This window comes from Manacus vitellinus, unplaced genomic scaffold (assembly GCF_001715985.3).
Source record: "Manacus vitellinus isolate BGI_N305 unplaced genomic scaffold, ASM171598v3 scaffold_33_pilon, whole genome shotgun sequence".
NCBI lineage: Eukaryota > Metazoa > Chordata > Aves > Passeriformes > Pipridae > Manacus > Manacus vitellinus.
In genome coordinates, this window is record NW_021940478.1 from 1,707,711 (window position 1) to 1,732,249 (window position 24,539).

General features: G+C 34.0%; 1 protein-coding gene across 4 annotated transcripts in view; it reads right to left on the reverse strand.

The window, feature by feature from the left end:
- The window catches only part of CDH10 (cadherin 10), a 97,559-nt gene that overhangs the window by 31,141 nt on the left and 41,879 nt on the right, over nucleotides 1-24,539 (reverse strand). For all 4 annotated transcript variants that reach the window (XM_029961406.1, XM_029961404.1, XM_008919461.2 and 1 more), the window contains exons 2-3: nucleotides 22,494-22,872; nucleotides 2,183-2,477 (exon numbers count right to left, since the gene is read on the reverse strand). In XM_029961406.1, coding sequence (XP_029817266.1) covers nucleotides 2,183-2,477; nucleotides 22,494-22,724 — 526 coding nt within the window. In that variant the 5' untranslated portion in view covers nucleotides 22,725-22,872. The remainder of the gene's footprint in view (nucleotides 1-2,182; nucleotides 2,478-22,493; nucleotides 22,873-24,539) is intronic.

Genomic DNA, 24,539 nt, shown 5'->3' on the forward strand with positions numbered 1-24,539 from the left:
CAGAACATTTCTCCCCTTCTCCAATCAGTCTTTAGTTTTGAGATTACGGAGTAGGGTTTTTTAAGTTGGAAAATTAAACTAGTGTTATGAGGAAATGAATCAAATTTGATTAATACTTTATAGAAACATGTCATCCCCTCATGGACCACAGATGGATATACACCTCTAGGGATAAGCCATAAAGCTAAAAGTAAATTCTACCTATAAGATAGGCAGTCAGTCAGTCTAGCAGCTGAATGAGCACATTTTTAAAATCTGGAAACATGATAATATTTTAACTGAGTTACAATTCTCTAAATTATGGTAATTCTATTGACAGAAAAAGTCTATTTATTTCAGCACAACTATTTGTGAAAGATACAGGGTTAACACTAAATGTACCCAAGCTTTTTTTGTAGGGTTTTTTTTTCAGCCATTGGTGTTTTTTGGATATTTCTCGTATCATCTTATCTCTTTTGTTGTTGTTGTTGTGATGCAGCAAAATTTGTAGTTTCAAAATCTGTATGATCTATGGAGATGCAAAGTTACAGTGGAACCTTACAACCTGAATATTTTATAATCATTGAAATAATACCTTGAATATTTGAAAACATTTAAAGAAAAAAATTATATTTATGGAATTCAGACTGAAAAAATTAGGAATCAAAAGAATATTATATAACAGCAAAATATTTAATAAAAACAATAAATCAAGTTCACAGATCTTTCCAATCCCATTTTAAACAATGCCTCCTGGAATTTATAGAAAGAACACGAGGAACAAAATGGATACCCTGAGACATATTTTTTCAACCCTACTGTAATCTTGCCATATGCTTCTCTAGAAAGTGTAGTACTGTTCTTTCAAGATGCTTTGCCTAAAGCTATATATTTTATGGAAATTTAGAGAATTGACTAGTAAATTAGTAAATTGGTATTACATTTTGTTAGATCTTGAAACAATGAAGATAGAAGACTTATCAACTATCTTCTTTATGAGGACAAGTTTGATGAGATTTCAGTACAACCCTATGCAATCATCTATGAGATTACTTTCTCTTTCTTTTTTTAATTTATTTTCCTTTATAATAAAAACTGCTTGCTAAATGTTGGAACTATTAGAAATTATTCAATCAAAAACTAAAAACAGATTGAAATATCTTATTAGGCACAGAAAACTGTTAGTGTTATGCTTCCACATATTGCTGTACAACTTTGTTGAAACCATTATCTTTCAATAATTATGTATTTTCTTCCTCTTTTAAGATTTTCCAAAGCCCAGAAAGTAAGTACTAAATCTTCAATACCTGTACATGTAAAACATTTCAAAACACTGTTTGATCTAGTTCAGGCAGTGGTAGTAATTAAAATAAATTTATTGTTTGTTTTCTGAATATTCAGAATTCAATATTATTACAGCTACAGTGCAATATGATGAAAAAATAATATTAATTTTTAAAAGAGACTTAATTATTTTTAAGTTTTTCAAAATTACTCCTAAAGAATTTTATGCATTAATTAATAACATTCATATTCCAAAGTGTTATTGTTTATAAATTTTACAAGCTGTCATGATCCCGGCCACAATTTAAGGTAGGAACTGCATATACATTGCAAACAGAAGAAAAAACTGTTTAAGATTCTTGAAGCTGCCATTCACAAATGGAGTTAAGGAGGAATGGAAAGTGCAAGACGGTTTGTCTATAGGTTAAAAAAACTGAAAGAGAATAAAGAAGGTGTCTACGTTCAGACGGTGCATCAACAACATGAGTCAATATATAATTTTCCTCAGTCTCAGGGAGAGTGAAAGTGAAGACAACTCTCCATTCAGTGCTTATTACCGCTGGCAACCTCCAGTGAAAATTAAAGAAAAAAAATTTATTGAGTTTTCAAAAGGCTAATTTAGTCATCCTCTTCTAACAGGTCTTAAGGAGGAGGATGATTCACCATTACCAACTTTCTATTTATATTTATATTCCAAAGCACTGTAAGCTAATAATTTGAATATTCTGAGTAGAAATAGATCTCAGATCATAAAAATCTGTTTCTGGATGCAATTCCAGTAATTGAATAAACAAACCAAAATGGAAAATACTTAACTCATCAGGTAGAATTCCACAAATGACTGACTTTTCAGAGGATGGGGAAACAATTTTTTGAGTAACATAGGACAGGTATTTGTGTCTCAGTATAAAGCACTCACCTACTACTGACATTTCAGGAACACTTGCAGTGTAAATTTCTTCCGGAAATGTTGGTTCATTGTCATTGATGTCATGGATCTTGATGACAAACTCAGATTCCGGTTCCACTGGCCTCAGAGTTCTTCTATTGATAGCTTGGGCACGCAGGGTGTAAAAGGCTTTCTCTTCCCTGTCAATTCTCCGAGTAGCATGAATATCACCTGTTTTCTCATCAATTATAAAAAGAGTACCAGCCCCATCTCCTGACAAAATGTATTTGAGGGATCCATCTCCCTTATCTTGGTCAGAATGAAGCTGAAATGGAAGAAAACATTTTCTTTCAGAACCAATAAAAAGGATGGGATGTTTTCAAAAATATTAATTATATGTGAAATTATTCTCTGTGCAACAAACACGTTTACCATGAACAAAAGAAATTAATTTTCAGTCATCACTGTCTGACTGTCAGTGCTTCCTAACTTAGCTTGAAGAATCTTTTAACTTGACTGTTTTGGCAGATTTTAGTTTTGCAGCAACACCTGTTCTCTACTAAGAAACCTTTGCAACACAGTTCTTAAAGAAGATTTTATGTTAATACTGACCTTTTCCTTCCTAGAAGAGATTCTATTAAAAATTCACAGCTGCTGTGCTAGTTGTAAACTCACTAAGTCTATAAAGAACATGGCTGAATACAAGACAATTAAGGAAATTAGAACAACTGGTTTCATGTCATAATAATTTTTTAAAATTTCATTACATATAATTTATATTTCTCCTAAATTGAAGAACATTTCATTTTAAGTCATTATCATTTTCTCTCCACCAACTAATGTAAATAGCCGAAAGGAAAAAAAAAACCACAAATTTAGTTAGCATTCAGTATTGATTTAATACCCATTATATAAGTAATATAAAGCTCACTTCACATATAAGACTCGCAGTCCTGACTGTTTTAGACAAAAATTATTCAATTGTGTTGTTCAATACAGCAATGGGGATGGCTCATTTGATCTTTTGGATACACTTAGCATGATTTCTTCCATCATCTTGTTGGAAAGTTCCTTCCAATCTCATTGGTTTCATAATTAACTGAGAGAATCCGGCATTCAGGTTTATTTTCACCATGAAATGTATTCTTGTTTGTAAATTTATTTTTGGGTTCAGCAGAAGTATCAAATCAAGTAGAAGCTCTAATTACAAAACTGAAGTGCAAATATAAACTTTTTAAAAATCACATTCAAGCAATATCAGAATATTCCAAAAAGTTCGACAGAACTAGCGCATTTTTTTCCTTTCTAAAAACAGTTATTTGAACATATATTAACAATATCAACTAGATCTGCAGTAAGATTATATTCAGTCATGTAAAAAGGGTTTTTGTTAATTTAAGCTCACATTTCAGATAATAAAAAATGTTACACATGTAACTTAGTATAAATATCCCCCTTGGTATGCAACTATGAAAATATTTCTCTTTTTTGTCTATGGTGCCCTCATATTGCCTTCTCTACCACCCATTTTAAGTATTAGAAGTAAAGTATTCAATTATTAGGGTTTTCAATGTGGCTTTCCTTGCCTTTTGTGCTGGAATCAAACATAGAGAGTGGTGGGATAAGTCAGAGTCAAACAGTAAAGCCTCTGTCCTACAACATTTTTAAACAGTGAATGTTTCCCATACACTTGCAATATGTGGAACAGAAGGAACTCATGTGGAATCTTGGATCAAAACCTTTATGGCAGAAATTTGAAAACTATCATTGTTCTGAAATTTGATTTTCTACATAAAAGTTTTTCTGTTTTTTCCCAGTTCAGAAGTAAACCTCGAGAAACACTTTAAATATTTAGACCTATTAAACTTTGTTTACATTACATACATGTATGTTTACTTTACAAAATACATGTTTTCTTACTACTTCTTTTCATTCCACAATAAATAAAGAAATAGGAAACTCCATCAAACATGAAGAGTACAAAGGTAGATGTTAAAAAAAATTTTTGCAAATAAATCCTTTTCTTTCTTTTTCTTCTGTTTCTCTTACTGACTTCAAACTGAAGGTTTCAAGCCATTCTCACTACTCTTTTGGGGAATGAATTTTTACTGTGAACTTTAATCCCTCATGCTCCTCTCTTGATAGCCCACTAAATTTGTGACCTTTCACACTTCTAATTAACATTCTTTTTAAGGGACTGGACAGTATCTTGAAGGCTGTGGCCCATTTTATAATGTCATTTAGTGTGACTAGTCCTTAAGTGTTTTCTTCTCCATTTCTTCCTTGGATATCATTTTATCTTCAAAAACATTTTGGTCCTAGGAACTCACTGCTAGTCCATGACCATTTGATAAAATACTTTCACAGCAGAGTGATGAAGAGGTTGTTCTTCCTTAGGCATGTGTGAGAGAAATACAAAATAAATTTCTGTTTGAGCAAGAAGGATGGAGGATGGGGAGGGGAAAAGAGGAATCTTTAAATGGGCATATTGCAGTTTTCCTATACACTTTCCAAAGTCAGGTCTAGTATTGTAAATATTTTAAAAAGTTGACAATAGTATATCAGGGCTGTAGTGCCTGTCCTTTGACTCAAAATTGGTTAGCAGTCTTGCAAATTCCATTCTAATAAGCTATCTCCAGAATAGCATAACTCCATGCAAACAGTTCCCAGCAATAGTATCTGGCTAAATTTAGTTTACAAATGATGCATGGAAATTGTTTGGAAGAATGATATTTAGCAAAACCATGTCACGAACTTGTAAAATAATTAACAATCCCAATAACCATATTTTAGTGCCTTAAAATGCTGCCTAGCACAAGAAGCCTGAACAATGCAGTGAACAGAACTAAACCAGAAAACTAAGAAAATCTCTACACTAAAAAATATGAAGCTTTTGAAAAACTATATTTAGATCCAATTCCACATGTAAATATCCTTTAGTATAATTTTTATTTTTATATGTAAGGTGTTATCAATGTTGATGGCCTTCCATTGCCTCTCCTGTAGACATGTTTGAGTCTTAGTAAGCAGATATGGAAATTATTTTTACGCCACACATAAAATCATTAACCTCTTTACCTCTGCTTTATAGTTGGGGGGGGTTTGGTGTTTTTTTTTTCTGTTTGGGAGTTTTTTGTTTGTTTTTGTTTTGGTTTTTTTGGGGGGGGGAGTTGTTTGTTTGTTTGTTTTTGTAGTGTGGTCTCCACACATATTAGACAAAATTCTGGAAAGGGAGTTGAATGTAAGACTTTGAGATATCCACATAAAAACTTCTAGGGAGCTGAGAGTTTTACATGAGTAACATATTTTAAAGGAATACCAACCTGCATAGTTTAAAAGAACACTTTAAGATGTAACGCTTTGTACTTTCTAAAAAATGCTAATAATTTACCTTGGATTGGTAATCCAATTTAAATTATAAGTATATACATATAGCTGTCCACAGTCATTGTATAAAAACTTCAAATTCAGAATGACATTTCAGAAGGTCTTCTTGGGTGATCAGGAAACTAGGGATACAAGGAGCAAGGCTTCCAGACATAATTCAAGGAGTGAAAACATGTACTATATATAAGCAAGGGAAGAGAATACCTCTCATTTCATTTTCTTTAGCTCTTAATTCAATCCAGATGCCATGTGAAATGTAACGATCTGCTTAAATATTGCAGAAAGAACTTTTAGATTCAAATATTCCCTTGAGCAAAATTAAAACTCATACAAGTTATCCATTGAAACCAAAACTGTTTTTATTAATTGCTAAGAGATGCAAAGAAAAAGGAAAAAAATAAGAAAAGGTTAGAAAATGCTAAGATTACTTTTAGAAGCAGAGAAAAGATTACCACCAAAAACTACGTTTGTATCCGAGTTGGTCTGTAGGGTGCGGGGGGGGAGAGAGAGAAGCAGTTTTTTGCCTTTTTTTTTTTCCTCTGGTCTTTGCCGCCTTCCATGTGATGTTATCGCTTTAGCTGCAGGGGCTCTTAGTTCTCTGGAATGCAGCCGGGATGTGGGCCTCGCCCACACCGGGCGGCCCCAGGTCGTGCAGAGGTCTAGGTCTGCACCTCTTGGCCCTCAGATATATTGTCAGAGTGGAAAAACTCACGCGGGTAGCACGGTGGATCTCAGTCCACTTCAAGACGGCAAAAGTCCAGTCTCTGGTGGCGGTAGGCAGCTTACGGCGGCAGAAGAAAAGGTGAGGGCGAGGTGGAGAAGAGATTTTTAGCTGTTATAGCCAACTCTCTTTCTCACTCCTCTTCCCTGCTCTTCCCAAATTTCTGTTCATCTTTTATGGTATTCAAAGGAGGTTGTGTGTGGTTTCTTGGCACGTAGCCCTATTCAGATGTTCGCAGAGATATGATAACCATGAACAATACCAGGACCTTTTGGCAGGATAACTCCAGTGGGAAAATCCTGGTGAGAACTTCTGGTGGAAAACTGACACAGAATTTTTGGTAGGAAGTTTTTGACAGGCAGAAACAATGGCGAAACATAATTTTCGGCATTTGTATGTTATCTGTCTGTTACACCATTAGAGGAACCAAGGTGGCTAAAGACTGCCCTATGTGCTTGACAGCCTTGTACAGTGAATCATTACTCAACTCTGAAATACATGAGCAGTGTGTCAATCAGCACTGCAAAGATTTTTCATTTTACTCAAGTACTAAAAAAACATTCTGGAAAATATTTCCCTGCTACTTTTAGTGTAAAGTGTTTCCTATAGTTATTTTGGCTGATGGGCATCTGTGATTCATGTCAGCCAAGCTGAGAAATGAAGAGACATCTGTTTCATTTTGCAGTTTTATTGCACAAAATGATCAGCTGTGAAGATGTGGTTTTGTTTTCATATCTGTCACTGATATTTTGCAAACTCCTGTTTTAGTGAATTTCTTGCTGTTCTTCTACAGAAATACTTCCCTTTTCAGCTCTTAGGGGTATATGTATTTTATGTATATTTTTTCTCACTTTATAGAAAATCAGAATGTCTGTTGGTACTATTTTATATAGCCCTGTGCATCATACAGTAATTGCAATTACTGTGAAAGACATTTTTGCTTATTTGGTCTCCTACTTGAAGTGGTTGAGCAAACTTTAAATTCAGAAAGATTTCATGTAAATGAAAAAGAAAGGTTATCTTAAAAAGAAGATAATATTTAGAGAGGGAAACAAAATGGAGTGTTATGTGAATACTTGAAGAAGAAATTGAATTACCAATCCAAAATAGAGGCAAAACCAGATTTTAAAAGTTCGATTTTCTTGTCTTAAATTTCAGGAAAAAAAACCCCAAAGTTATTTAATATGCTACCTTCTTCAAGATTAATGCAATTGTAAATAAACTGATTTATTGAAAAGAAGCCACAATCAAATTGAGTTCAATATCTTTTTAGATCTTTAAAAGACTTTTGTAAAAATACTTTCAGAAAACTTTAAATGAACAACGTAATAATTCTGCTTCAAAAATTACTAGAAAATTACAACACAGGAATTTTATGTTATTTGACTTTCAGTGATTTAAATCAAACCTGTCAATTACAGGATCTGGGGTTTCCCCTCCCTCCTCCTCCATGAATTCTACATGATTCTGAAATCTCCTAAATGAATATAAAATCTGTGGACTTTTTTCTAATATCATACAAAGTGCTAATCCTATTTTCACCAAAAAGCGACAAGATGCTACTGTGAAAAACAGAGAGAGGATTGGATTAGTTAGAGCTATTTTGTCATACAAACTAGTTCTGAAATTTGAATTGACTTATGACAATGCCAGCTAAAATCTTTAAAATTTGTCACACCTATTTCTATTTGAATTTCAGATTCAGAAGTTCCTCTGTGATTTTTCAGTGACTGGTATTCAAATAACCAGAGAACTGATAGGACTGTATTAAGAAACTCACCTTTAGTTTGGAAACTTACTGTAGGCATTAATACAGTTCATTTTTTTAATCTTAATTTTATGTTCTATAATGTACACTTTCAAATACAGGTTATAGTTTTGGAAGTCTTTACCAAATGATAGACTATTTCAATATTAACTTATTAAATGCATTCTTACTCTCTTACTTTATAGTAGCCATTTTTAACTGTATCATTTAGAAAAAATTTTGCTACTTTCTTCTACAATGTGTCCATTTTTTGATTTAATCCAAGTATCAAAGTAACAATGAGACCTCAGCACATTCCTGGATTACTGTATCTTTTAGATTTTATACAAATAAGTCTTGAATGTCTCCTAATTCTGAGGGGAAATTTCTGGGCAAAATGTAATCTATTCTCTCTTTTCTAAGTGATTATATTAGCAATGTGAAACCGAAATACATTGTGGAAGCATTTGCCTTTTCACTCAGTTTTCTAGTGCATATATAATATTAGCACGTTCATTGGACACTTAGTTGAATAATAATGATTGTCTCTTTAAGCATAATCACAACAGTGGGCAGATTTGACTTGAAATCAGCAAAAAATAATTGATATAGAATTCCCACAATAGAGATATTTATTTTAAGCATCATGAACTGAACTAATAAATGATGGAGTTGTTCAGCAATAACTGAACTTACTTGAAAAGGTTTTCAGACCAGCTCATATCCTGTGTGGTATTCTCTCAGTTGGCAGATTTAACTGTCATGGCTTTAAGCCACATTTTACTCACCAAAGAGGTTCCCTTATTTAAATTTATCCAAAAGGTAACGCTTTAAGCAACTCCTTTCAGTGATTCTGTAATTTGCACTAAGTTTTATTGAGACATGTCACAGAGTTTTCTCATTCAGTTATGCTGTCATTTTGCCGGTCCTGTGCTATCATATGTTATTTAAGAGGAGACAGGCAGAAAGGAAGAAGGCATATTTCTCAAAGAATGTTTCATGAGTCTGAGAAAGATAAACAGTGGACAAACTAAAATGGAAGCATAATAAGTAACGCAAGATGAGTACTCTGAAATTCTTTTGCAACAAGCAGAAATTAAAAACTCCAGTCTGCAGTGCATTTTCAAATTATATTTATTTAACTTGATTCATTAGCCAAAGGAAAGATAAAAATATTTTCCACAGTTTTTATTGATAAGGATTACAGTAGTTCTTCCTGTTCAAAATTTTTGTTTGTTCTTACCAATGTTCTAAAATAGTAATTATAATTAATAATAGCTTTATATTTAATATTAATTAAATAAAATATTAATTAAAATATTTTAATACTTTTATAGTTAATAAAATTATAATTAATAAATTTTAAAGCATTTTTCCCCACATCCTTGGTGAAGTGTTATCTATCACAGAAATAGAAATGCTATTTTTCATAGCTTCCTACAAACTTTGATACTGATATCATCTGCACTATTCTCAATTTCCAGAAACTAACTGTAACACAAAGGTATTTTTTCATCATTAGATTTGCATCTTTTCCCCATTATTGTAGCTTATTCTAAAGGGACGATTCATGGTATGGAGAAGGTATTTGGTCTCGTCACTGCCAAACTATTTTAGGACTTCAGCTGAGAGAGGTAAGATTTTTTTTTAAAGACACATCATATGAGGAGCAGCCAAGAGTCTTACATAGAAGCACAAGTCAACACACCAATACCCAATCTCCTTTCTCAAGCTGATGTTCAGAGGGTTAGAACACGGAAGTTTCAGCTTCACTAGGCTCTTGCAGCTTCTACTTCAGAAGACACACAAACATTGAGCTAAGATGAACTAGAGACTAATTGAATTTCATACACCAAAAAGCTCTTGCATGAGCCAATATGCATCTTCTTGTCCAATTTTGATGTAATAAATGCAGTCTGAACATCAGGTGATGACAGAAAGTAGAGAACTGTCAGTGGACCTGAAGTGCCCTTACTTTCTGGCAGCTTGACTTAAGAATAGAATTCTTATGTTAAAAAAAAACATAAAAAAATCCTGACCTATGGCAGTCTTTCTCAGACTTGGCTGAAGTTCTTATAACATCCAGATTTTTTATGCTTTAGGTTGTTTTGCTGGTTCTTTTCATGAAGTTTTAGCCCTTGCCTTGTGCACTATTAGCTCCTACTTTTTTCTTTTGGCAGTAGAAAGAATTCTACACTATCCCTAGAAAACTTCCTAATTCTCTTTTATGGTACACAGTCTTACACAGAACTTGAAATAATGTTTCTTACTCCTTTAATGACTTTGTTTTCTATGGCATGTCACTATATCTTCCTAGGAAATACATCAGTGTTATTGAAATCTCTTCCATTATTCTTAAATGGTAAGCCTTGATTAATCCTATGCAACTCTTTTCAGTGTCACAGCCCTCAGCAGTCCTCTAGCTATTTAATTTATTTTACTTGGCTTTTACTAGACAAAATGCCACTCTTGGCACATAGAGAACGGTCTGTCAAATAACCTGACCTAACTAAAGAGATAATTAAGCAATCAGTTTCCTTATCTTTCAACTGTATTATTTATATAGCAGTCTCATTATCTTTCTGAATGACCTAAGACACCCTACTGATTGCTAGAGGTATTTCCAAGTCCTCTGTGGCATCTTCAGTAGTAACATTGTGTAAAAATGTGGTCATATTTCTGCACAGTAGTTCTTCCAAAGGACAGGTATTTTTCAAAGTACAACATGAATGAAGAGTTCTGTGAAATTTTCCAAGTAGAAAGATTTATATCAATTTACAAAAGTCCTGTAGCTTTTCTGGCTCTGTCACCTCATAAATACACTTAGTGCCATATGGCTATGCCCATTTGACCTCTCTTGAAGCTCGTATATTCTATTTGTCACAATAATTTCACACTTTACAACTACTTCCAATTCACTAACATTTTCTTAAATTTTACTAACATGGCCTGGAACACTGTTTTATTCTATCTATCTTTTTGGCTTCCTTCCTCAAAATTGATTGTTTCATGACATTTCTTTAAAATCCTACTTGTTAAAACAGAAAATTAAAAAAATAAAACTCCTTTTTTTCCTCCCTGTTTACTTCACCTCTTACACAGTTGCATTAGTCAGTTTTCTCACTTTCAAAATTAAAAATATCAGCATCATTTTAATAATCTATTACTAAGATATATATTTTCTAACCACAATTACCTAGGTAGTAACAGTTATTAATTATCATATTCACTCCAAAGTAATATTAAATATTACTAATTACTAATATTAAATATTCCTAATTCCTAAATATCCCATTTATAGTGGAATTAACAATCCTAAACATGGAGACTCAGAAATTTGAATTCATGCATATTCTACAGTAAATGTCATACCTCAAAAAAGGATATGGAAAATTTGTCATTAGAAGATGAGGTTCTTCATATAGAAGGAAGAAATCTGTATTACCATTTCATGTTTCTACATATCAAGTATAAATCCTTATGTTGTAAGATATGTACTTCTAAATTATATATAATTACAAAAAAAATGTAAAAATTTTAGGAATAAAACCAAGAAAAGCATTTCATAGTATAAGGCAGTTTATAAACTAAATGGTAGGGAAAAGAAGTTGCATCTTTACTCAAGTGTTTTTGGACGAGGAAGGGACAAAGTATTGTATATACTCATCTCTAATGTATCCTGCAGGCTTCCAATGTTTTCTACAGAGTAGATTTTTTTGGTGGGTTTTGATTTGTATTTGTTTGTTTGTTTGTTCTTCTTTTTCTCACCACAGTTTCACCCTGAAATATTTCAAATCATCAAGTCCAACCTCTATTTCCTGTTTTGTTAACAAATATTGTTTGCTTGAGAATTATTACAAAGAGACAAATATTCTCTGGAAAAAAAATCGAAAAAAAATCAGAGGTCACCAAAATATTGGCAGTGAAGGATGGTATGATTACTCCTAATTTTACACGAAGAGGAAACTTAATATGCTCATGTCTTCTCCCCTCTGCTTTGAGATATATACTTAGGCAAGTTGAAAGGAAAGGCAAGATTGAAGGAATAAAAGTTCAGAAGCAGAGAGAGGACATATGTTACTGCTTAAATAAAAATGACCCCCAGAAAAGATAATTTGGTATGGGTCTGTGTTGCATGATAAATAATGCTAAATCTAGATAGCATGACTGGACTGAAGAACACAGACCTAGGAAACAGAAAAAGGCACAGAATATCTGTGCAAGGCAATACAAAGAAGCAAGGATTTTCTACAGCTTGGATTAGGGGTAAAGAAGTGATGAACATAATTGCAGTTGAGCACCAAGGTTTTCTTCAGTTGTTACATATTCTTGCAAGTATCCAGAATTTTTTCACACAGAATTTTTGCATGCCCAATCATCTAAGTCTTACAGTGCAGGTAGAAATCTTTGTAACTTCATAGTTTTAAAAAGTACAATAACATGAATATCCCAGAACATAATCTTCCTTCATTCAGCTCATATTTTCCATCCAGCTGCTTGCATCCAGTCTATTTGGACATGGCCTTTTTAGTATGCCAAACCATCTAATCATTCATTAACAATTTTCTAAGCTCTTAGTGCATTTAGATGTGTAAAGTACCTTTGCACCTGCATTTCAGACAAGTGGATGGTCTGTGAATTGAATCTTTGAAACAAAAATAAGACAGCTTCTGTTCTCAGACTTGAGTGTAGGAACTCATCTAGGGTTGTAGACTTAAAATAGCTCCAGACCAAAATATTGTCATAAATTAGAAGGCATTTTTTCCCCTCAATGGTCCAGGACTCCTTTAAGCTCTGAAATACATAGCTATTAAAAGGTTCAGGAAGCAGAAATAATTGTTTGAGGAAGTAGCACTGATGAGTTGGACAATGATGTTTGTTTACTCCTGAAAAGAAATTCCACTCTATCTGCGAGGGACTTCAGATACATTTTATAGCTACTTACTGCCTCAAAAGAGAAGGTATTAGAGAGTTTGAAAGAACTTGCCATTAAAAAGTCCTTTTTCTCCACCTTACTTTTAATTATCTTCAAAGGCAAAACCACTCTTATAAATATAAGGAAAACCTTCCAGCAGGAAGACATTTTAAAAGAGTAAATATCAACTTTAACTTCTTAAAACTCTATCCCTCATGGATATTTTGTTGCAAGTCACCAATTTTTTTTCAGTATTACTCCCTACTCTTCCTTGTTATCTGGATATACAGGATATTTAAAAGGTCACCTGCACCTGATTTAAAAAAAAAAATCAAGATAGTTAAAAAAAAAAACCCAAAGGGGCATCACCCTCTGACTTGCTGCTGAAACTATTGGCTATTTATACATTTATAATTTCAGAAAAGGTGTAGGTCACACATTTCTAAAGATCTCTTTTCTATTATGTTTTTCATTCCCTTGAGTGAATGAATGTACTGTGATGAAGTAGGCTCTACTTTTCCTGACTTGTGGCTTTGAATATAAATCATTTCAGTTTTATCAGTTCTTTCCTTTTTGGACTATATTTTTGTGACTAGCAGATACAACTTTAAAATTGAAAGATAAATTGAACTGAAAGGAACTGGAGAGTTCAGATTAAACTATTTCCCAGTTTCTTATACTATTTTGAAGCATTATGGCCTTTTAAGTAAAATGCAAAATCACATACAAACTCTGAATGAAAACTACCCAAGAGAGCTACAGCTCTTCTTCATAAAGGAACCAAAATGCATCTTATTAATGATTTTACGCCTTCTGGAAGGATACCCATAATTAGACTATCTCCCCTCTAAGTATTCCTGACAGCTTATAGACGTTATTGCACCTTGTGCTTGCGCAGATCAGAATTACCTCTTTCAGAAATTAGTTCCAAAATGTTAGATTATTGCTACTGGGATTACTAGAAAAAAATAAAAATCAAACATTTTAACATAGTTTTCTCAGAGACTGAGAAAGGCAGTGGCAGGAAACCTATGCCAGTGACTAACAGAACCGTACTGACCACTCAGTCTCATTTACCACTTCTGATAAAAATGATAAATGACTTACACTCAAGTATCAATATGCAAAATAAATAAAATGGAGAAGTCAAATAATATTCTTCACTCTTGTATAAAAACTAGCTAGTTTTCATTAAACCATTTAATTAAAGCAAGCCTGCCAGAATTCAAGAAGCATTTGGTCAATGCTCTCAGGCACATGGTGTGATTCTTGGGGTTGTCTTGTGCAGGGTCAGGAGCTGGACTCAATGATCCTTGTAGGTGCCCTACTGCTCTCAAGATTCTACGAGTCTATGATTAATACATTCTCAGTATTTTGCATTTACCATCCTACCTTGTAGCACTCAATGCCATTAGATGTGTAGCTTCCAATTACTTGACAGAAAAAGGAGGACTTGTCCCTACTCATACTTACATTAGTTTATGAGTAATTTGAAAAGTATTTGCATAACAGAATAGCATTTGAAAGTAATTAGATTAATAGATGTGGAAAAATATGAAGTGAAATCCCCAAACTGTTTTGAAAAGTGTTATTTGTGAAGCACTCATAGATTAAAACTAAGTATGAACATAGTATGTAATTTTACAATACTAAGAACTATTGACACAAGGACAAGGAAATAATAAAAAAACTGCTTCAATATACATGAGCTGAGCATGTTGCCATATAGAGTCATATGGCAGGATGTCCCTGTGTGGGGTGGCTGGCGCTGCCCCGCCCGGACACCATCGGTTCCAGCAACTCTAGCGGCCCCAGCGCAGGGCACAGTTGAGCCCCTCAGCCACAGGCAGGTGGGCGAAAGCCCCGGGGGAAAGCCTGGGCAAGGGAGGGCAAAATGCTACCTGTGACATCTGGCAGCAAATAAGAAATGCATTTTAGTGTTTTACCTCTGAAATTAAACAACTACCAGTTGTAGTACGCAAAAGCTGTGTTTGAAATAGAAAACTTTTAAATGCCTACAAAGAGTCATTTTGGTCAGGAAGAACTATTAAGTTCATGTAATTTTCAAATGTTTAACAACTTTGTTCGGCAGATTTTAAAATTTCAATGAGTATTTTACTCTACTTTGCACCTCCTACACGCAGTTTTAGTTTGTTTAAGGTTTAAGGATTTCCTTAAGGGGACAAAAATATTAAACCCACCTTGTGTTTGTCTATTGCAGCTTCTAATTAAAGACCATTAAAAGTATTAAACTTATTAAGCATAATACTTATGGTCCTATAGAGGCCAAGAAGAAATAAGAACAGATTATAAAATTAGTATTTGCTTGAAAGTTGAGCAAATATTACTTTTAGAAATGATATCTCACTTCTTTCACTGTAAATCCTTCAGTTATTTGACCTTTAAAATTATGCAAAGTATGTCTAAAACTACCCGTGGAAGTGAAAAAGATCCAGCACTAGGCTTAGTGTTTTAACTTCAAGTTGTTGTCTATGAGCACATCTATATGTGTCTACCTAAGATATAGATATGTATACCTAAGCAATTTAGTGTCTTGCTGTTCTTTTTTTTTAAAATATGTTTTGCCTTGACTTTTTGGAGTCTTGCAATCTCAGAGTGTGGTTTACATCTTCCTAGGACCGTGCTTCACTTTATTCACCAGTGCATCACTTGCCACAAGGGTGACAAAAGGTCCTCTGGCAATTGGCTATGTATGGATATGTGATGTGAGCCTGAAACTGGTACAAACTTCATTATCAGTGAAGATTTGATGCAGCTACAAACCTGGACCCACAGTGCTCCCATCTTTTTGTGATACCAGTTGGTAAAGAAGTCATATACATTTGATTAGAGCTAGATTAACACTGTTAGCCAGACAGTTTTTTCCTTATCAGTACACATACCAGCACCGGCATGCTCTGAGCTCCTTCCTTTGTGTCTACGTAATACATTAATAAAAATATAGGACATACTACCTCTCAGTTCTGTCAAACCAGATCTTTTCTAAGCTAGAGATTAAATGACACCACTGTTAGCAAGCCTATTGTTTCATCTTTTTAGTTTTTTTTTTAATTTTAATTTTGCCTTCCTTCCTTCCCTCCCTCCCTCTTTCCCTATCTCTTCAAGTCATTTGTCAAGTACCTCTCTTGGCAGTTTGAACTTCTAGTATCTTATGAAGCCCCACTGGTTTTATGAAACATGTCTCTTGCAATGCTAGGTGGTTCTGGTTTCCCCAGTCCTATTGACTGTAATAAGTAAGCTCTGAGTGATCTTCCTGTCAGATTTTTTAAAGGACAAACTACAAGCAGAGACACTCAACACATCCAGTATTTCTCCTTAAAGGAACAAATACTGACACTGGACTACCTGAGAATGGCAAAATTGCTTTGGAACATCTACCTTCAGTTCTGTTGGATGTGGCCTGCACATATAAAATGAAGTCTAGAAGGACGGTAATCCATTCCAGTACTATTTCACTGTGAAACACTGGAGTTTCATTGTAGGTCTCTGTGTTTCCTCACACTTTCTAAGATTTTACCAGTCTTAAGAGGCAACTAGGAGTGCTCACTTAGGTCTTTCATTGGCAGTGTGTTGCACATCTGAGCAAAATTTTCATCAGATAATTTGGATACTGGGGATCATCCCCTTAAACAGTTGGGTTAAGTATGCCCTCAATATTCCTTACTCAAATGGCATAACCTCTCTTTCTTTCTGACCAGAGAACACTTGAAAGAGACTTATATGCACAGACATCTGTCCAGGGCTGGGAATCTACAGTCTTTGAACAAATATATCTAGCTTTGAACTCAGGCACACATCACCTGTGGCTCCTTTGGTCTTCATTAAAAGACTGGTGAATACTACAAAGTCTTTTCATTCCTCAACAACTGACTGTAAATTCCATCCTCTGCAATTCAGAAAAACCCAATGTCTTGTAGGGATACATCTGGTGCAGTAGCTAACAAATCATTAATTATTTATGAAAATAAAACGTTACTATTAAGCCCGGTCAGCTCTTGGTCTCCAGTACCTTATGCCGCTGTTTCATGAAGCAGGTCAGAGCCTCCAACATACACTGAGGCTTCCAAAAAAAAAGTCCTTTTACAAACAGAAAATATGAACCCTCTGGACACTTCAATTTAGAGTAAATGATGAATCTAAGCACTTATAGAATAAACTTCCTACTAAGCTGAGTCCCAACAGACTTTGAGAATTAATTTTTTCTCAGCACTCACTGAGAATCAATCAGCCTTCAGGACAATCCTGCAGGAAGCTTTAGATACCTCTGATGTTATGGAAAAAACAATATTTCACTCTGACACTTTTGACCTGTGCTGAAATATCTATGAGATGGCACATGCACGCCCAAAAGCAAACTTTCATATGCTTGAAATGAATTGATGCCTTAAATAACCCTCTTCACAGCCTATGTTTTAAGTCTTGCTGAGAAAGAAATAAATTTCTAAATTTTATTGTCTTTCAAGTGTCAATTCCACCCCACTGCAGTATCTGCAATGAGGTAGGGCTTTTGAAGATACACAGCTGTACCTTCATTTTTCCTTCCAGTAGTTACACCAAAAACACCTCACATGAAAACTGTTAAATGACTAGCTACCCTCTTTCACCTTGACAGATTCATTCATTTATTCAGTTTGCAGAATATTCTGATCCCTGTCACACAAATCTACTCTTGCTGAAAATTCAGCCTCTGCAAACTTCAGTACCACATAGCTGATTTTCTTCACCTGAAAGGCATTTATGCCTCTCAGTCAGATCCTCACACCAAATATTAAGCCTGTGTATGAGCACTTGCAAATCAGAATCCTACTCTTTAGTCTCTTGTAGCACCAGAGGTCTTTACAAAAGAAAGAACTATGGTAGAAATACTCTTCAGGAATCAAAATACAGAAATTTTTAAAAGGTTTGGTAAGTCTTCGTCTTATTACTTCAACAGCACTTCATTGGGATCTTTTTTTGTCTATGTTACACTTGATGGTGAATCCTTTAAAATCAAAACAACATGCTCTTTTCTATTACCTTCTCCAAAACCAGTCCTTTTGGTAGCTGCTTCTTCAGAAAGAAAAGACCATTCAGAATTCCTGCCCAGGATGGTTTCTGTCTCTCATTTCTCTTAGGAAATAATTTTGCTTAATCTTTCCTTAAAACTGACTGTTTCTCCAACAGCAACAACCCTAGACATATCTGATCTTAGCTAATCTTTATCCTTTTATGTTGACAGAACAAGAATCTTCAGGAAAATGCCTCTTTTAACCTCTGCGTCTTTTAACCTTCTGCTCTTTAAACCATCAAATATAATGACTACACTTACAAGCACACAATAGGGAATACTGCCAAGATAATCCTTTCTGGTAACAGTTTTAATATGACACATACAAAATTTTATATAAATTTAAGAGCAAAAATATTATAAATTATATTTTGAGATAATAAAAAACACTACAGTGTAACTGAGAACTTCAGTCTGTCAAAGTACTGAAAAATCTGTGAACAATTGATCCTTTATGCAATAAACTCACCATACTGAAAATTGCTAGAAAAAATTACTACCTATCTCAGAAAACAAAGTGGGGAAAATATCTGCAAAACTCAATGAATTACAAGATCTGGTGAAATAATAAGGAAGTAAAATGAACTTTAATGTGGATAAAGAAATTATTAATAAGTTTATTTTTAATGACTGTGGACTACGATATGATTGGTACACAATAGTGCTTCTTTTAGGTAACAACTTCTTTAAAATAAGGTTAAGATTTAAAAGAAAAGTTTTATTTCTGGAGGTGTTCAAAGTAAATTGAAGTTTTTCATAATAAGTTTTAAAATGTATAATACTTTGTAATTGCACTGCTTTATTTGAAAAATAATAAATGGGCTTGAAACTGGATATTAGGAAAAAGAAATAAAAATTATAAATCAGTTTTCCATAGAGTATACATAGAATTTCTGCAGCAAAAAAGACATAAAGGAGGTATTGACCGTAACTCTAACCTCAAATATTAATAAAGTGGGTTTTCTGATATGAGGTTTAAACTTCCTTTCGAATATTACTGCATTGTTTATCTGCAATTGGGAGAAGCATTTTTTTTTCTCACAGTTACAGTCTTCTAGTATATTTTTGAAAAGATACCTCAAGGATAAATTGTGTAATATGTAGACAGGTTTGTTTTTTCACATGGCTCTTTTTTATAACTTCAACCTGTACTAGAAATACAATCTGGGGTTCTGCATATTCAAAATTCACTTAAATAATTTTGATATCTACTCTCAGAATTCTGTGTATTACATGAAGTAAAGGATAACCATCTTCTTTCTTTACTTTGCCACAATTTCATAAGGATCGTTGCCTTGAAGGAGTACTTCAGTTGTTATGGGATTACATATCCCATTCATTCAATGAATCTCATTTCCATGGTATTTTTCTAGTTGAACATTCTCAAGGTGATCTAAACAGTGAACAAATGAATGCACGAATTGCATTGTAAATTGCAGACACTAGTTTCAAGAGTAGTGTGATAGTCAACATTTTTCAAGCTTCTCTGACAGATATATTAGATGCAGGTTAAGAAACAAGAAAAAATACATTGGTCGTGAGCTCAGAGAGCAAACAGATATAAACCATAAATCCAGATGAATCTGGTAGTCTCAGCTTTGGAAGTTCTGCTGAAGGAATGCTTGTCCTCTAACTATTATTGTCAAATTTCAAATTCACGCTTAGTACTTGTTTTTGACTGAAACCTCTCCATCACAAAAATTCTCTCCTAGTCCTCAACCAAAATCATTGAGTTCTAACTTGGCCTCTTACTATCTCACATAATTTTCAAACACCATCTCCAAACATGTTGCAGAGAAATTAACAGGAAGGTAGGATTTTATGTCACACACCTATCCAAGTGATTTTATCTCTGGTTAAGATCAGATAAAAGGAAACATCCAGAAACATTTTGACTATGCAGCTGAGATGGCCCTTGGAAAGGTGAGTGCAATATGAGGGAAAAGAGATAGATATTATAAACTTTATGTAGAACAATATTAATCTGCAATTATTTTTTTACCTAATAATTTGAGAATTTGGAGTATCATGCCAAAATATTAATTAGTGTAACAATCAATTTTTAATTCTACATCTCCCTTTTTTCATTTGCTTTCTTTGAGTAAAACTCTCCCTCAGTAAATACAATGCTGTGGTACTTTTTATTTTGTATGTGTTTTCTACTCTTTTCTCCAACTTGTCAGAAAATTACTATAGGGCAACTTTATATACTTAGGTTAATTTTAAATTTGCTTGCTCAAATTAACAACTCTTTTATTCTAAGCAGAGCAAAATAGATGAAAGTGTAGTCTTAACTGCTCCTCGAGTTTCTTTTCAGTTCTGTACTCTTAATCTGTCATTTTACTTATCTTTACTTATCACTTCACATTTGCAAACACTTCTTTTCCCTCAGCCAAAGTAGTTCATTTTTATCAACATCTTTCTCTTTTTCTAATGCAGATGAGTTAACCTACATAAATGTTAACCCTTTCCCATGTAAAGAGTCTTCCTTCACTTATTTATGACTGGAAGAAAGTTATGAAGTAACACTACTCACACTGTGATTTGGAACCATAAATATTCAAAAATAATGCAATAGAAAAAAAGTAATCATCAGGCTTCTGAAGGAACTTAAATAATTTGAAACTCCAAGTGCTCTGGAAAGCTATTTATTTCCTAGGACTTCTCTGAGCAATACACTTTTAATACAGTAGCACAGTATTTTGATGCAGTGCCCCTTCTTATTTTGTGGGTAAGGTCAATCTACATCAACTATCAGCCTGATTTGGACTAAGGAGCAAATAAAAAAGGGAAACAAAAAGGCAACGTCCTCATTCATAAGCCCAGACTCTTAAATTTTTATCTAGTATTTAAATTTCATAAATTTTAATAAGTGTTTCTTTTCCCAAATCCTCCAGTGTTCTTGATTCTTTCAAGAAACATTTTATAATAACCTCATACGCCAGTACATGTTGGAGCCCAACTGGCTGGATAGCAGTTTTTCAGAGTGACCTTGGAGCCTTTGTGGACAGCAAGCTGATCAGGAGCCAGAAATGTGCCCTCGCAGCGAAGGCCATGAGCACCCTGGGCTCCATTAGATAGAGCATCATCTGGAGATCAAGAGAGATGATCCTTCTTCTCTCCTCTTCCTTGGTGAGACAAGTCTGTAGTTCTGTGTCAAGGTCTGGGCTCCCCAGGTAAAGAGAGATATGGAACTACTGAAAGGAGTCCAGCAAATAGCCAGTAAATCGACTAAGGGACTAGGATATCTTTCATATGAGGAGATGCTGAGAAAGCTGAGACTGTTCAACCCGGAGAAGGCTCAGCAGGAACCTTATTAATGTATATAAATGCATGTTGGGAAGGAGTGAGGGAGACAGGCTCAATTTATTTTCAGTGGTGCTCAGTGACATGACAAGAGGCAAGAGGCAATAGGCACAAACTGAAATACAAGAAATTCCCTTTAAATATAAGAACAAAATTTTACTGAGTAGGTGGTCAAACACTTGAACAGTTTGCTCAGTGAAATTATGGAGTTTCTGCCTGTGGAACTATTTAAAATCTGACTGGACAAAGTCCTGAGAAAGCTCTAACTTACCCTACTTTGAGCATGGGTGTTGGGCTATATGATCTCCAGAGATGCCTTACAATCTCAGCTGCTCTGATTCTGTGATTTTCAAAAAGTCAGTATTTCACTGGAGTATATTTCAAGTTCTAAACAATGTAAGAAATGAAAAACTAGTTTATAGAAAATTGAATTTCTCTGTTTAGCACCAACCATTGGTGTTAACTGGTATCCATTACTGCTGACACCAATTTTCATTTCAAGAAAATTATAATTTTTAATTAATTTCTTGTACCTATTTGCATATTATTATGGCATTGCACATTATAAGTTTTTCAAAAAATCACATGGCAAAACATAAACATGAACATAAAATAATTTAAAAGACACTTTCAGTGTCCTTTATGTGTACCTCTAGTATGCTATGCAGTCATATGGGCCATTCTGCTGACTTCTACTGTAGTTCACTTCCTAACCACCTCATTTCTATCACGTTTTTTAAAAAACTTTACTCATTGGAGTTTATTGAAATTCAGAAAGAGTGAAAGAGGAAGAATATTTTTTCTTCAAAAGCAGTTGCATTCTTCAAACATGAGCATGGAAAAAGAATGCAATATTTTGTAAGAAACATGAAATATTTGGAGATAGAGTTGAAAAATTATTTTATAATGATTTGTAAAATAATATGTTTTGATAAAGACAACATACTGAGGGGGCTGCTGGTAGTAAAAATGTACTGAAGCAAACATATCTGTCAAAGTTATCTGCATTTGTTTCATTCAAATATTTCTGAATAGCTCTAATTAACAACATTAATTTAATGATTATAGCAGGAGAAACAATATGCGTATTGCCTGGAAATCTACTTTTTACACATTAGAATATAACATAAAATCTAAGGCTCTGTAGAAAGAGAAGCAAACTTTAAAATTATACAGAAAACATAATGAGAAACCTACCTTGCCTACATACTGATAATCAGATCCTGTGTATTCCTCTAAAAGAAAAAACTGATTCCACATCCAGCCTCGCTTCTGGCGGTGAATTGCTTTCCCATCATTCCCTGATGCACGTCCTCCAAAGCTTTTGGTTCTGACATCAGGAGTCCTTCTAAACAGCATTTCTGTATGGCAGGGATGTGGCAGCCACATCCAGAGCAGCAGAAGTAATAGGACTTGCTGTATTGTCATAATTCTCCACTGCTGATCCTCTTCAATTAGGTCGGCAATGGAGCCTTACGGTTTTGTTTTTCTTGACTTGTTTTTTGTGTCTCTAGTTGCTGATGCAGACAAGCAGTTTCCAGCAACTCATCTCTGAACTGTACATATTAACCAAATCCTGAAGGTAAACAGAGAAGAGACAATGTAAGTTGAAATGCATTCGCTCCGTAATGTCCAATGTCTTTGCTACTGTACTCCGCAGATATAGAACATTATGACATAGGAAGCAACCTGGTTAGGAATATAAACATTGTTCATATAGGGACAACTCTGTGAATATGTTAGTAGCTGCTGTCAAAACACTTGATAAGAAAAAGTAAGGGTGCCATTTAAAACCTTTCAGTTTAGAAACTTCTAAGTGTTCTTTATTTAGACTGGTTGATATTGCTGAAACTTACACATTAAATAATGCCTCCTTTGCTTCAAATGTTTTCCACCCAATTTGATTTACAAGAGTTCCAGTGTTTTATTAATCTTACTATCAAGAGACCTGAAACTCTAACACAAAGTAGTTTTAGAAATTATGAAATGGTAAAACATCAGTTCTCCAGGGTATTTTAAATGGTAAAAGGGAACATCATATGCATCAGAAGAACTACAACATGACAAGAAGCAAACTTTTAAACGGAAAAAGTTCTTGAAATGATCTTGCAACATGAGGGGATGCAATCTTAAAATGCAGGAAGTATTTTTTAAAAAATAAGGGTCTCTTTTCCAGGTATTCTGGATAACTAAACTTAATCTCATTGTGGGAAGTGATATTGCAGAACAAAGGTAAGCCTCTCCCAACTCACCTTTGTTTTGTCTCCACATTTTTTTGCTTTACTTTGCTTTATTTGATTTTTTCCCTTCTTCTAACAGAACCATGAGATGTTATTTCAGCAAGACAAATTTAGCCAGGTTCTTTTCACTTTATTTCCATTCCAACATTTAAAGAACAACACTTTTTGTTAGTGAGATCATTTGGTAATTGTTTCCTTTGACTAAGATGACAAACCTATGATTTGTCATCTTAATAATGTATAGCTCCTGCAAATTATAATCAAGGTGGATTGCATGCCCATAGAAAACAAAATGCATGGAAGGTGGTTGCATTTCTTTTTATATTCTTCCACATGTGGCCCAAAACTTAAGTAGTAAAAAGCTTGGGTTGCTTTTTCTCCTCTTTGCTGATTTTGATAAGTAAATAACATTGTACACAGCAATACCCTATGTCCTCTGCTTTCAATAACATTATACTACAGTTCATCATATTCTTAAATATCTTTATTTTCCAAAGAAGATGTATGTGAAAATTTCAGAATTTTTTCTTGTGTTTGATATTGATGTGCTACTTTATTTCCAGTAAGCCTGCATTCATTAAAAGAGCTTGTGACAAAATGTCAGGAGTTTCAAGTGGACAGACTATGAAATATAGTGATATAGTTAAAAGACTGTGTGTCTCTGTGAAGGTGTGTGTCTGTGTGTGTTAATAACCTAACAGATTCTTTTCAGCAACCAGCTGTTGTCTTCAGAGTTATATTCTCCCAGGAGAAAATTTTCCCCTCTCTCCCAATATTTGGAAGACTAAATAACTTCACAAAGCCACTGCTGTTAAAGACTTTAGCCCCAAGCCTGTTCATAGTAACTCACAGATGTCCATTTCCATTTATCTAAACCAACACCAAGTTACATATCATTTAATTTACTCTTTCTTCCTCTCTCCTAGATTTTTGACATTTACTCGATTTGTGAACTTTGATTACTACATAGAACAATCTGTTCTAATATAAGCTACTAATGACG